Below are 15678 nucleotides of genomic sequence, written 5' to 3' on the forward strand. Positions count from 1 at the left end.
TGGGGGCAGAATAATGTAGTGTTTTCTTTCTCTGTCCCCAAGGACATTTTATTATGCTTTCAATAATTTAGTGCTTCTCTTGTTCGGTGATAGCTCCCTTACATCCAGACTCTTTGCAGAGGACGCTCTATCATCTTCAAACTCTCATATTCGTCCTCTGCTCAGATGTTTCTTTCTATTTGTCAGCCCTTCCTCTATCATTCTCTCTTTTTGCCCTTTTTTCAGATTGCAGCTGCAGCACACACCTGCTTTTCAGTGTGTGGATGTTCATCATTCTGCCCATTAGTAAATATCGTCTTGGCTTACGAGAGTCTCAAAGTGACCTTCACTTTCCCTCAAATGGTGAGCAGAAGGTCTTATAACAGCTCAAGTGACAGTGATCTGAATTAATCAATACAAGATCTCACCATAATCTCAGCTGCCACTGCCCATTGCGTATCTGCTATGAAACCAAGGCCAGTCGGTAATTCTAATTAACACCCTACATTCGACTTCATGCATTGTTTTCTGGTTGCTTATGTGCATTAAAACACAGGCCATGGGTAAGTGACGGAATACGAAACATGGGAAGTGCTGACACCCAGAGGATGCTACTAGTCATTGGCATCCATGTCGGCAACAAATGAGTGTGCAAGCAAAAAAAGCAAAAGGTTGAAAAATAAAAAGAAAAAGAAGAGGAATAATAATAATAATAATAATAATAATAATAATAATAATAAAAACAATGTTGTCTGATATCTTTTTTTTTAAAGGTTCTTTAAAATGTATTTTCTTATTGATGTAGGAATTAAATTAATTTCTGGAAAATAAAATGAGCTATCCATCTCACACTTTTTTCTCTCTGTCTGTCTCCATCTGTACCTCTGATGGCTGAAGCTCACAGGTCTAATCCACTGTTCTCTCTGTGTGTGTGTGTGCATTTCTGCTGTCAGTATCCTGCTTAGAAAAAATATTTGAACAGCTGTGTTTACACATCTGATTGATTAACCTCACTCCAGGGGCGGGAAATATAACTTAGGTTTGCACCCTTGCCACGTCGCATAATCTTTCTTCTTTTGCGCCACAGTACTCAAAATGGCCCACACAAATCAACTCTTAATTAAAAGACCACAAATTTCCTACCCATGTATTTTAACAATACAAAATAAAGGCAGCAAGTGAGGCAAAAACAAAACAACAACAACAGCAAAAAAAAAAAAAAAAAAAAAAAAACATGACAAAACACTTCATGACTGGGCGTTGTGACAGCTAGGGACACCAATAAAATTGGGGGGAAAATGTGCAATTGAACAAAGGGGGGACTTTTCATTCATCTAACAATGCCTTAGTCTGTTATCATCCCAGCAAATTTGCAGGCATGTTTGCTCTTCATATATTTCAATGATAAATATTGGTTACAAACAAAACCTTTTTTCTTTTTAATACAGTGAAATAATGTTTTGTCTCCATACACTTATATTTATGGATAAAGAATTTATCATTACATTAGAATCATTATTACGTTAATCAAAATTCTGTTTTTTTTTGTTTTTTTTTGTCATCCAACAACATTCCAAATTCAATGTGGTTTCTAGAAAAACAGTATGCAGTGATTGGACCATTATTTCCAACCAATAAGACACAAATGCCAAATGATAATTAAATGCTGCAGCAAGTAGTCTAATTGATTTCTTAAAATAGGCAACTATTCATTGACAAAAATGAAGGCGGAAGTTGGTGACGCTACTTTTCAGAGCCTGATGTGATTATATATCTATTAATCTCAATAAAAAATAATATTTTTTAATTTCACAAAAACAGCAACTCCGTATCATCCAAGGCTCTTAGTGTATTTGGGAACTTACACAAAACAAGTATAACACAATTAAACAGTTTGTTCTCTTGCTTCTTCTCTGGTGAAATTTGTCCCATTCTCTCTCTTTGGCCCATTATCGATCACTGGGCCTGGGTCTTTTACTATCTCATTAGTTCATCCTGGTGATTGTGATTCCTGTTTAGTGCTGATCACTACTTCTGCTTTGTCTTTCAATAGTCACACAATGACAAAACCAGTGACTTCTCATCAGCGGAGTGCATACGTTACAGGATTACAGCCTGTGTCAGATGAGGAGCTCAGAGTCTACACTGTTTACTGATGAGCAAGTAGATAAACAGATCAAAAGTATGACAGAGATATGAATAGGGGTTTGGTTGAATGTTCTTTGGTTGCAGGTGCGGGTCAGAGAAGTCGACATTTCAATTCCGAAGATGGATGCCTCTCCTCGGCAGGAACAAAAGGGGAAAAATCTAACTCGAATCAAAAACACCTTCACTAAAAGGATCAGATGGGCCTCCCACTTTTCACAGGCCCATAGATGAGTGGAAAAATAACAGGCTTTTTTTTTATTTTCCTCTTGCACATCAATCGTCAGCAAAGAAACATCTGCACATAAGACTGAAAGGACATGAATGCACAGGTGAAAACACATATAAACATATACGTGAACATGCAATCTCGCCCTCACTTTCAGCACTTGGATGAATGGATGATCACACTGTGGCCGAACTACCCAGAATGGCATCAAACTCTCCGAAACTCCAAGACATTTACAGAGGAATAATTAATCTAATTTTAAACGCTAAGAAGCAAGAAAGCACCCTGCTTAATAATAAATAAGCTGCATATGAAATTGCAATTTTGATACTGAGATTGCATATATTTACTATATACTGAGGTTGGTTGAAAGACAAATAGCCTAGTGAATAATAGCATAATCATTCCACCAGTCAACTGTGAGAAATTGTTTTACTTAAAAATGCTACTTATGAATGATTTACTTTCTGAATTTCAGTGGGTACATCTAGTAAACAAGCCTTATCATTGCAGCAAGTTTGTTTAATTGAATTCTCCAAACTGGCAGCTGTCTATTGATAAAAATGCAGGCAGACTTTTAACGATGATAGTATTCATAGCCAGATGTTATGACATGTTATGATATGGAATGCAAAGCCTACTATTTAATCTCAACTAAAACACAGTACATGCCATTATGGTATATGGCATTTAAGGTTGCAATCTAAAATCATAAAAGGCTTTTGACAAAATGAATATGAATACCACTACAGTGAATGACAAAACTAAATCAGAGCTGTCTACTTTGCAATTGTATAATGTAATGTGCCTTTGGTTGATGAATGCCACTTTTCTATTTTTGACATGGGGCACAGCTTCTTACTATAAAATAAAATAGTTGTTTAAATATCATAAATGGCTTACTATGAATTTAATTTGTTATAAATTGAACTTTTGACCATTGCAAAGCAAGCTCATTTCTGGCTTGTGACTTCAAAACTGAAATAATCTTTTATTTCTCTTTACATGTATTTATGCATATAAAATGTTTTTTTTTTTTTTTTTTCATTTTTATACAATTTTTAATTTTTATTTTATTTATATATTAAATTACATAAATAAAATAATATAAAGTGATGAACACCTGAAGCTACTTCTGAATGCTCCACTCATTGAATATCAGAGACTGAATGTCTAGTAAACAAGTCTTTTCTTTTTTCTTTTTTTACTTCAGCATTTACATTTTCATATGTTAGACAGGTTTAAGAAGAAGAAGAGAGAGAGTAAGAGATATGGTTAGTAAACTTGGTTAAAACAGTCTTCAGATTGGGAATTGACAGTGTTCTTACTGAGCGTCTCACTCTGATCTAATGTTCCTATGGAAACCAATTTGGTGGCACATGTATGTTGCAGAGCCTTAGGTGCATTAGACATTCATGCCCATCTGTGGTGCCTCTCAAAAGTATGAGGATTTATCAGACAAATAACCCCTAATCCCCCTAATCAAACCATTCATCGGTCCCCTCTCAATGTCTCCTGCTTGCTTTCACTGGGTCAATCTCAGCATGTTAGAAGAGATTTTCTATCTTTTATAGATTCTATTTTGTATGGACTGTGGGTTAGATGTGACTCTAGAGATGTGAGAGGGGGTAATCATGGTCGGGGAGCTCTTTACAGCACTGTTGTGTTTCGCTCTCTATCACAGACACACACATACACCCACTCACAAACAAAACAGGTCTATCTGCAGGAGCATGTGTTCACTAAAAAGCAGTTTCCTAGGATTTTTAAAGCGTTCCCAGGGCCAGACACCAATCTGAGATGTGTGTATGTTTGTGTCAGCATTTTGATCATTCTTGTTCTTTAAATATTAAGGGGATAGTCCACCCAAAAAATTAAATTAAAAAAAAAATAAAGAATGCTGGTAACCAATAAGTTGGTGTCAACAAGCATGGCCCCCGTAAATTTGGAATAACATCAAACCAAACAATTTTGGGTGAAATGCGCAGTTTGTCCTGTAAACTATATATATTTAAAGTAAAACATCACCAGCTGCTATATTCAAATCTGCGTTCACTGGCTGGCACAGAGCCAGAGACACACACGTTTTAAACCACTGCGCATTATAACCAATCACACACGATTCTGTTGAGCTTATGAAATGCAAGGACCAATCAGAGGTGTTCAGAGGAGTCACCGCTGAAACACGCTGTTTTGTCACCACGCGCTGGCTGGCCGAATTCTCTGGCTAATTCTCTCATCAGAAACAAAAAAGTGCAGATGTACGAATGTAAGTAAGATATTAATTTCGCACTGTTAACATCTTTAAAGATTATTATGGGAGTTTTTGAGAGTGCTTGAACTCGCTAGACTGAAGTGAAAATGTTCTTTGATGATGTAAATGCACTTTGCTCTCTTTTTTGTACAATGAAAGTGTTACAGGCTAATTAGTCACTTACAATGTTTTTATTAAATTCACATTACATACAAAGTCAGACGTATTAAAAATATTTTATGGTATGACCATACGTATCTGCTTCTTAAGTGAAAAGATTGTAAATGCAAAGTTAATAGATTACACTATTAGGCTAATTTGCCCATTGCGAATTATAGATCAACTAACATAATCTATAAAGGTACAAAATGCATTTACTTACACATATTTGAGAATCGAGATATTTCATGATTTATTTTGGGGATATTTCGAATAAAAATAAAGAAAATATTAATCCCTGCTGAAAAAAACAAACAAACAAACAAACAAAAAAAAAACAATAGACACCATTACAGAATTTGTTATGGTTTTACTGGTTATGATGGGACTTGTATTGGTTTTACTGGAAACTATTATGAACCCTGTTGGCCTCTACTGGTAATTGGTTGCCTTCCTTGTTAAACCAATAAATCCTAATGGAATATGTCCTAAAACACACTACTGAAATCTTTTTTTTTTTATGGTTTTATGAGTTAAAAGTTGATGGTTTGTAATGTTTGTTATGGTATTTGTAGTGGAAACCATAAACATTTTCTGTGATGGTTTTATTGTATTGTTATTATTATTTTTTCAGTAGGGACATAAGCCTATTATACAGTGGTATTGTGGCTGCTGTGTATCACATGACAAGCATGAGAGATTTGCTTTGAATAGGCAGCCATTACATCTGTTATGCAAAAATTTTACTTTGACAAGCCAAAAACAGTTTTAAAAGTAAATGGGTGCCTTCCACTCCTCCAGTGTGTTCATCATTTTCAGTCTGGCAGAAATGGTGGGTGGTCCCAAACCCATGGTCACATCACAGTAAAAGTGTATAGTTGCTAAGATACAGGGGGTGGGTCAACTTACCCACTGGCTCAACTTACCCCACTCTCCCCTATTTTTTGATAGTACAATGGAAACAAAAATGTTTAGCTACCAACACCACAGTAGAAAGTTAGTCAAACAGGTTTGGAACTGCATGTGAGGGTGAGTAAATGATGATACACGAGGGTGCATTTTTTGGTGGACTATACCTTTAAATAATATATATAATATATATATATATATATATATATATATATATATATATATATATATATATATATATATATATATATATATATCAGTGGTGAAGTCATTATTAACTAGGACCTTATCTCTACCTATTACCACACCACCCACACCACCCCATTATAACAATAGTGAATTTAGTATTTCAGAGAAAACAGCAAAGAGACTGCCTTACCATTTAATAATTTTATAAACTAAAAAGTGAAGTTGATGCTTAATCGTCATCTCTGTGGTGGATGTGCAATATACGTTTCAATTGGATTATATAATCTGAAAATATTTGTTTTCGAATTGAATTGGTTCATTATTAAAACATTTCACGTTCAATAGATATATTTCTCATGTCTGTGAATAAACAGAGTTTCTGCTAATTTTTGACATGCTCAAGACCGAGACAGCAGAAATAGTATCCAGTTTGGTTTCATTATTTTATAGCGCACAACGTTTTGTTGTTATTGTGAGTGTTCACAAACAAATGTAGACCCTTAACAGATTCGAACGATGTAATTATTCTTGTCTGTATGACCAAAAATGACAGCGTATTTTAAATTCAAATGATCGCACCGGCGCCTCCATGTTAACTGTCATGCACTCGGCAAAAACACTGTGTTGCACTTCTCTCGCCTGTTTCTCTGTTGTATTCCTCACTGGTAAGTTGCTCTGAATAAAGTGTCTGCTAAATAAATAAATGTAAATATAGGGCTAAAAATTTGAGGTTGATGCACAAGAGGCTGAAAAGGCAGAGACATTAGACAAAAATGTCCATGTTGAGCCTACACATAAAAAAGTCTGGGTGTGGAACAGCAAAATGCATGCTGTGTGACATGGCTCTAATGTTTAAAATGGATTGAGGTGTCTGACTTCCAAATGTGCTTTGTAATAAAGAATTCTGTGGGGAATTTAAATAAGCAGCAAATCATTTTATGCTTCCAACAAGTTCAAGTCCAGTCAGCGCTGTTCAGTGCTCAGTTTTACATACACCGAGCGACTCGGAGCAAGTGAACAATCCTGCTCACTGCTATCCAATCTGCGCTACGCATTGCTTTGTTTTAAATGGTACAACCAATCATTTTCGAGAATCGGTCAATTAAGGGGCCAATCATTTGTAAGGATTTTAACGCAGGCAGTTCTGGACAAATAGTGTTCTAAGAGAGAATGAAATTAGCCCCTAAATATATTAAAAATCAGTCCTCATCAAACAGTTACAGCAGATGAGTTATTGTCTGGTAATTACTGTTATACCAGTCATTACCAGACAAGTCCCATTCAAATTCTATGCAGTTCCAGACAAACAACATTGGGCTGCCGAAATCATTCAACTTAAGCTGCGAACGGTCGCCCTGAGTGATGCTCATGCATGTGTCAACTAACCAAAACATGTCCAAGTTGCAATACTATCAAATGAAATACGTTTTTATAAATAGCATACTTTTCGCTTATAAAATTAAAATTCTTAATGTTATTACAGACCCGTATGGCTTTCATTGTTCCGTGAAACACAGACTGCGTTGGATGGCTTTAATGAGTTGAACTCAAAAAACATCATCATAAAGACTGGTATTGTAAACCGGATCCAAATGAATTATTTAAAAAAATTCTCAATGAACTCAATGAACGACTCATTCACAAATCGGATATCATGAGCACGCAAAAGAAGTTGTTGAATGGTTACAGAAGACTTGAAATGTACAGTAGCATGTGAGTCATATAAGCTAAATTCACAATACTTTTACGTCCTTTTTGAAGTTTGCAAGCTTCGGTCCCCCAGTTGAACATTATAACTGCACAAAAAAAAGAAAAAAGAAAAAAAGAATCAAGCTAGAAGTTCAGAATGTAAACCAACAAAAAATACAGAAACGCCATTTTTGGTGGCAAGGTGTATTTTAAATTTTAATTATTATTTTATTTTTTATTTTTTGCATTGTGACATTATTTTCTTGACAATTAGGCCTGGGCATTTTACTTATTGTCATTTCCAATATTTACATTATGATTCTGATTCTCATTATTGTAAATCACATTTTTTTTTTTTTAACTGCATGAAGCACTTCTTTGGGGAATTCTACAGATTTAGAGCTATTAAGCATTATCGTGACAAACATGCGGTGGTATCATTGTAAATAGAGATGGTAAAACTGAAACAGCTTAAGTAAAGTAAACAATGGAACACTGATATTCTCTTGAACAGCAATATAACACCCACTTGGAACAAATACCATCAAAAATCCCTCATTGAAAGTGTGCATGAAATAGTGATGAACCCCTACAGCAAGACAGATGTCTGACAAATTCCCCCCAGCCCCATCCCCTGTGTGTGTTTATGATGGACTAGTACAGTCTCACAGCTAACATACGTTCTGAAAACACATATACACACACCCTAATGCACACCCAACCTTGGGCATTTTTTGTTATGAAGCATAGAGGCAGTAAAACTGCTTAATTAAAACATGAATATTTTATGAGCTCTGGAGAGCTGTGGAGGGGCCATGAGCTAGCATTGGCAACGGTAGGAGAACGAGAGTGAGAGAGAGAGAAAAAGATACAGACACAGACTATCCGTCCAGCAGAGATAAGTACTGTGCTTATCCTTCTCAGAGCAGTGGGAGCAATTTTATAAGCTGTATGCTAAAAACGTGTGTGCCCCTGGTGGCCAAACATGTTCATAACACACACCCCCCCACACGCAGTGACAGTGCTGCCCGCAAAACCGTTTTCAGCCAACCACAATGAAACGGCTCAGCATGAAACTGCTCACTGGCGTGAGAGACTGTGTGCGTGGGAAACAGAGAAAAGATACACAACTACAACAAAACAGTGATAAGTTAAATCTTGTTATTGTGCCTAAAGATGAAGAACTGACAACTATGGGGGCAGTCAATTTAAATTCCTTAGTTTAGCAACATCACAGCCAAGCTATTATCGGCTCCGCTCTCAATTCAAAGTGCCTTGCTGAGAAATAACAAGTACGTGCTTTCATCTAGCTTAACCAAAGCTGTCTGAGAAACATTGGTGCCGAATGGCGAGAAAGTGCAAGTCATGAAAACAGTATTTTCTACTGTCATCACCTCACACCTGAAATTCTCTCCCCTCTTTTTCCCACTCAACTCCTCTTCCATTCTGTCTCTCAAATCCAGAGCATAATCTGTCACTGCTCTGAGCTGCCAGAGATGAATCTACTCATCTCCCATGATGCCTTGCCTCTGAGCAATGGGTCACATTCACACAATAGACACGCCTTTAGCATTTTAAGATGGAAAGCACTCTCCCTCCCTCATGTGTCCCTCTATTTAACTCTCCACTTTCCCTCTTAGGAATCGGAGGGATGTGGGCCATTTCCACCTACAGGAGATGTGGGAGGAGGCACATCTCCAAACTGGCCACACATAAAATGGACAGCATGCCATTAAGACTGAGTTAGGGATGTCCGCAGAGCGATAGGTCTTGGAGGGTAGCACTGTAATGATGCACAGCCTGTCTTTCAAAAGTCATCTTTCATTTGCCTTTCTGCTTTGGCTCCATCCGATGGGCCCAGCCAGACAATCCTCCCAAGCTCACGATCAGTTTATGAGATGTTCTCTCTTTATCACACCACATCTATTCTATCTACCTTGCATGTCTTATGGGCCATTCACATAGGATAAGTTCTTGCTGTGTATACATACATTAGATGGGCGTCTTTGGCTGTTGTGATGCATTAGAGGATGGGCCACTGGCGTTCCTCCATTATTTTATGCCTTGCAAACTTAAATGTTTGGTTTTCTGTTATGTATTCTACATTGTAAATTGTGCTGATAGATTTAAATGTTATTTATGAATGTATGGAGAGACATTATAACTGAAAAATAATAAAACCAAAAATAAAAATAAATAAAATAACATCAAAAACCATTCAAAACATAATAATCCAAAACAACTACAAACAAATAGAAAACAAACAAAAAAAAAAAAAAAAAAAAAAAAAAAAAACAAACAAAGCAAGCAAACAAACAAACAAATAAATAAATGAATGAATAAATGTATTGATTTTTGAAAGAAGTCTCTTATGCTCACTAGGCTGCATTTACTTTATGAAGAACACAGTAAAAACAATAATACTGATAAATATTGTTACAGTTTAAATATAAGTATTTTCTATTATAATGCATTTTAAAATGTCATTTATTCCTGTGATGGCAAAGCTGAATTTTCAGGAGCCATTACTGCAGTCTTCAGTGTCACATGATCCTTCAGAAATCTGTGGTGAGGCCAGTAAAAATGTTAACAAGGCAGCTACAAATTAGAACTAATTTCTAGTTAGAAGGTTCCTTCTATATATTCTCTATTATTTCCATTTTTGCTTACATGTTCTATAAGAATTTGTACATTATCACCAAAATATACGAAATTATTTAATTAATCTCCATTTTGTTTTTGGAAGGAAGAACATATTCTGTTAAAACGGCCCCTCATCACTTGGTTCAGCTGTATTACAATCACACATATTATTAATTACACAGCTTTAGTGCTCTTTTACAGATAGTTTTGAACACTGTGAGATGTGGAGATTCGTCACCCCCTTGTGTTTTTAAAAAAAAAAGTAAAGTGAAAGTGAACGAGTATGGTGACCCTTACTCGGAATTTGTGCTCTGCATTTAACCCATCTAAGTGCATATACACAGTAGTGAACACACAGTGGGGAGCCATATTGCTGCGGTGTCTGGGGAGCAGTTGAGGGTTTGGTGCCTTGTCTCACCTCAGTCATGGTATTGACTATTGGAAGGTGGAAGAGAGAGCTGGTCATGCACTCCCCTCAACTATAATCGCTGCCGGACCTGAGACTCAAACCCACAACCTTCGTGTTACAAGTCTGATTCTCTAACTAGTAGGCCACAATAACACCCCCTTAACAAGCAGGAAAAAGTAAGACATAAAAGACAATGAAGAAAAAGTCCACAGAAAGGTCACAGTGCAATGGGGTGAATGATCTTCCAGTCCAATGGTTGCAGCATCTTCTAGGGGTTGAGTTTCTGTGACACATCAACTTATGGAGAAGAGATCACATTACAGCTCTGAACTCAGTAACAGGTCCCATTCCCTTCCTAATAATCAATCTCCAAGTGCATCACCACCGCTATCCCGTGTCACTCCCAGAGCATGTCTGCCGCATCAACTCTCCCACGGGCCGATCCAATATCCCTATCTGAACCCTCACAGGATCACACATGGCGCCAAGAAGCCAAGGTCACCCAACTAGGACACATCAGCTGAAACCTAAAACTTTCTCTTTTTTAACCTCCATTAGTTCTCTCTGAACTCTTGTTTCTTCAGCTTCGATTGTTCTGCTGCTTTGCTACTAAATAAGACAAGCTACCAAATCCACAGTGGGAACAGAGAACAACATTTTTTAATTCAATAACCACTGAACTAAGCTGAATTATAACTGGACAAAAACTGTTAGCTTACCACTAGTGTCAGATGTTCCTTCTTTCACAACAGGGATGCAGTTTTCCAAGTAGACCCTGTCCCGGTAGCATCCATTGGTTTCTTTGTCTGGCGGGGGCTGGTCCCAACATTGGCATGGTGTCTGCATGATGCCACAGGGCCGGCTAGAGGTACTGTAGGTCAGGCAGTCCTCCAGCCATTGGCACAGCATTTGACAGGCAGCCATGCTGGGGTTACGCTTTCCAACCACGAGATATTCCACCTTAAATTCCCCATCACCATTCCTGGACCCGGCACCCGCTCTGGGCAGCCCTTTCCGGATCTGCAGGAATTGTTTTCCAGCTTCCAGGAAGGCAACGTGGGTAGAGGCATCACACAGCTTCATCACCTCGTCGAAGCTCTCCATCCCGAGAAAGGTTCGTGTTGTCTCCAAGAAGGAGTCAAACTGGAAGGTCCGGTGCTGTCGGGGAATGCAGTCTCTGGTTGGTTTTGTGACCTTGATGAAGATGGTGTAGCGCCGTGGGTCAGGGTTCTGCAGGGTCCAGGAGCAGGGTGTGCTGGGTAATACAGAGGACGAGAGGAAGAATCCAAAGAAGCGGCTCTGGACCAGTGTAGAGCAGATGTCAGACTCCGGACCAGAGGGGGCAGCGTTGAGCATGTCCATCCACAACAGTTGGAGAAGAGGGAAAAGCAGGACCAGCGATGAACAATTCCGTAAGAATTTTGATATCATGGCTGTAAACGGCAGAACAGTGTGCAGAAAAGTGTGAGGCTGAAGATAACTCTTATTGGGCACCTTTTCTTGTTAATGTAAGATCAACAGCCTCGTTTTGTTAACTAGCTGATATTCTCAGATGTTTGAAGAACCGTCTGAACCAACAGCTCAGGATGAGAGAGAACTCAATGATCCAGTTTGCTGTCCATGATGCTAGATGCCCTCAGAGAGTTCTGTAGGATTATAGAAGACAGAAAAAAAGGTTGCATTAGCCAGATGGGAAAACAACAGCAAATATCTATTGACCAGATAAGAGTGAAGATAATAACTTCAAAAGTGTGTAGACACCGACACGACTGATATTGGTACTTAGAAATTACCACGCTGGGTTATATCGATCGAGAAGTGCTGCACCTGTGCTTCACATTCAAAAAGAACTTTTTGTTCCCTGTAAAGCAGTCACTTTCTGCAAAAACGTCACCCTCAATCTTGTATTTCATCAGTGGGCTCAATAATTTGTCCAATTATGGGGCAATCAATTACAAAAATATGAACACCTGCTGTCATTCATTATTTCCAGTGCATTTGCTTCATGCCAAAATGATCAATAGCCACAGCCCTCTGCGAATCATTAGGCTAAAAGCGGCTGTATCATCTCTCAGACGGGCCTGATTGTCATTTTCCCTGACAGTTCAGTGTCTTGTAGTTTTACAGCACTTAAAGATAAGAAATATGTGAGGTCACGTGCAAGAGCAGTAGACAGACATCTTGGAGACTATTCTGATGTAACTGCAACATTTCCATGTACCATTAGTCACTTTACAAAGTGAGCATCCCGGCACCAGATTCACCCTGAGAGCCATATACCAAACAGAAATATACCATGCAGATTTTATTCTAGGTTAATTATCCTTATCTAAAGGCATTAGCTTTGTTCCTCATATTCAGCGTGCTAAGAAATGAGACGAACCCAGACAGGGGAAAAAAGTGCACTGAGTCATATAGGTTCTTAATACGCCTAAATACTGGTGGGTTTTGGAAATGGATGAATAAAAATGGGACGCTTCATTCACATGAAGTGATGTGATATTTATAATAATCATTACTACTTTAATATGTGTAATGAATCTGTTCAGCAATCTTAGTACGCTCCTTCCTCTAGGTATTGTTAATAAATATAGCAGTCGCTATCGGCGTATATAGCAGGGTATTGTTGGAGATTAGGAGTTTCCACAAAGATACCGGATAATGCTGTTATGAATGCGTGTGGGTGAGATCGATGTGTGTGTCTATGAAAGTGTGCATTCTTTAGAAAAAGAATGAAACCAACAGATGCGTGAGTATGTGTGTATTTCAACCACAGCACTGAATGCAGTTTTGTGAATGTGCAAGAGTAAGGGTTAATTTTTTCACCCTATTTTGTTTTAATCATACTTTTTGTCTTTTGATGAAAATGTCATTTAAGTCAATATTTTGTCATGCAATATTCATCAAATTTAGTCCATTTTACTTTGACTGAAATGGCATATAATTTTAGTCCACTGAAATAGTTTTGAAGGAGCTAAAATACCCGTTAGCAATCAATGCTTGGATTAAATTTTTCTTCTCTTAAAATTTACTTTGTGCGTTGTTCTTATCTTGCAGCATGTTTCCTATAGAACATTGCTGTTATGTATATTAAAACATACAATACCGTACAATGTCTTTTTTATGAAGACCCAGTAATTATTAATATTCATTCAAATTTCACAAACCTGTTTCATAAACATTTCATATTACTTGAATAATGTTAATTTGCTGTTCAGTAAGTGAGTCAAATTCAGTAATCATTCTGGGGTGTGTTTTCCAAAAGCATTGTTAGCTACACTAACTATATGGTTGCAAGTTCCATTGAACTCCAATGGAACACCCCTGACTGATTCAGTAAGGTCATTCAGGGAAACATTTGGCAGACTGATCCAAGGCAGTCAATCTTTAAAACAATGATTAATCTTTTTGACTGATTCTTTAAAAGAACCAAGTAATTTGCTTGTCATGACTAAAGCAACAAAACTAATCCAACCTTAACCTCTCTCACTACAGACTGCATCCTGGAGTCCTAGCTGCACAGCCAGGGGTGAAAAGCAGACCAGAATACATGGATGCGGCTGACTGCACAGGTACGGGTGGTTTCTTTTTTATTGGCAGATAATATATATATATATATATATATATATATATATATATATATATATATATATATATATATATATATATATATGACCTCAAAAATTGCCTTGCACACACACACAACACACACAACACACACACACACACACACACACACACACACACACACACACACACACACACACACACACAGTCTATAGAGTGTAAGTGTGTGCGTTTTTTTGAACAGAATAAACTTTGCTTGTCATGCCAGTGGTATCCATAATGAAGCTGGAGGTTGTAATCATCTAATCTGTGTCTTAACTTAGCCTTGACATTAACCGGTACATTCTCAAGGCTGAACCTCATGAAACACCTTTACTGTTGCAGGGATGATCACTTGTCTATTCTGTTCTGCCCCAAGAAATTTAGATAACCCAGCATGCACTGGATAGGGTCTGTGAGTGTTGCACAGTGGCCAGCTCATTACAGACATGTCTTGTTTATTGATCAGCAGCAGTGACTCACTGAAAACTGCTATTAAGTTAATTGAGCCCTCACTTTGCACACTATATGTCACAATGGAAGAAAAGAAAAGCTATAAAAATTTACATTTTGGGTGAAAATTAATGCACTAGAGCCAGGTGAGAAAACAGATAAGTGTGATTAGTTTAGTTTTAAAGGGATAGAACATTTGCCCATTCACAGGTCATTAAATTGAATGTTGCAAAACAACACTGCACACCATTGACTTTCAATGTAGGAGCAACTGATTTTTTTTTTTTTTTTGATAACATCACAAAAAAATTTAAGCCAAACAGATTTGGACCAAGATGAGGGTGAGTAAATCACAAAATGTTATTTATTTTTTTTTTTTTTACTATCCCTGTTAGTTATTGACATTCACAAACAAAACCATTTCCTAATCCGTCACACTCACATGTGCATCAGGTGTGTCGAGATCAGTTCAGTGCTGTCAAGGCATTATGGAAACACTGACTGCTTCTAACATACTGTGAAAAGCCTCAGATTTTGAATATGTCAAAAAAATTGCTCAAGCAGAAAGGGCACACATACCATCACTGACTTCTGAGAAAAGAAAAAAGAGAGAAGAAAAAGAGAGAAAATACAGGTATTATACCAGAAAATGCAAGATTATACCATGATTAGAAGGGCCATGATGGGGCCTACTTTCAACATTCATTGAAAAGAAGCCATTAAAGATAATCGTAATTTCTCCAGTCTGTCAGAAAAAGAAATCCACCTTCGTTCAATTAAGCTTCTGACCTGTTACTTTGTGTTGAGGTGCCATTTCATTATTCTTTTTAATGTCTGTCAGGGACAGCATGTAATCATAGGATGTCACTGGAAATGGTGTTTAAAGTATTGCTGTTAGTTTGTGTGAAAACATTGGGTGGGGAGAAAATGATGCAGGAGTTAGAGGACAAATATACAAGAAAGAGAGCAACAGATAAAGAGAAAGATAGAGAGATGGAGAAGGGAGAGAAGACA

The 15678-nt window shown here is 37.4% G+C and overlaps 1 protein-coding gene across 9 annotated transcripts in view; it reads right to left on the minus strand.

Annotated features, from left to right (window-relative positions):
- The window catches only part of LOC109105022 (adhesion G protein-coupled receptor B1-like), an 83130-nt gene that overhangs the window by 48308 nt on the left and 19144 nt on the right, over nucleotides 1-15678 (minus strand). For all 9 annotated transcript variants that reach the window (XM_042772928.1, XM_042772930.1, XM_042772926.1 and 6 more), the window contains exon 2: nucleotides 11325-12251. In XM_042772928.1, the coding sequence (XP_042628862.1) occupies nucleotides 11325-12036 (712 nt within the window). In that variant the 5' untranslated portion in view covers nucleotides 12037-12251. The remainder of the gene's footprint in view (nucleotides 1-11324; nucleotides 12252-15678) is intronic.

This window comes from Cyprinus carpio, chromosome A16 (assembly GCF_018340385.1).
Source record: "Cyprinus carpio isolate SPL01 chromosome A16, ASM1834038v1, whole genome shotgun sequence".
Classification (NCBI taxonomy): Eukaryota; Metazoa; Chordata; class Actinopteri; order Cypriniformes; family Cyprinidae; genus Cyprinus; species Cyprinus carpio.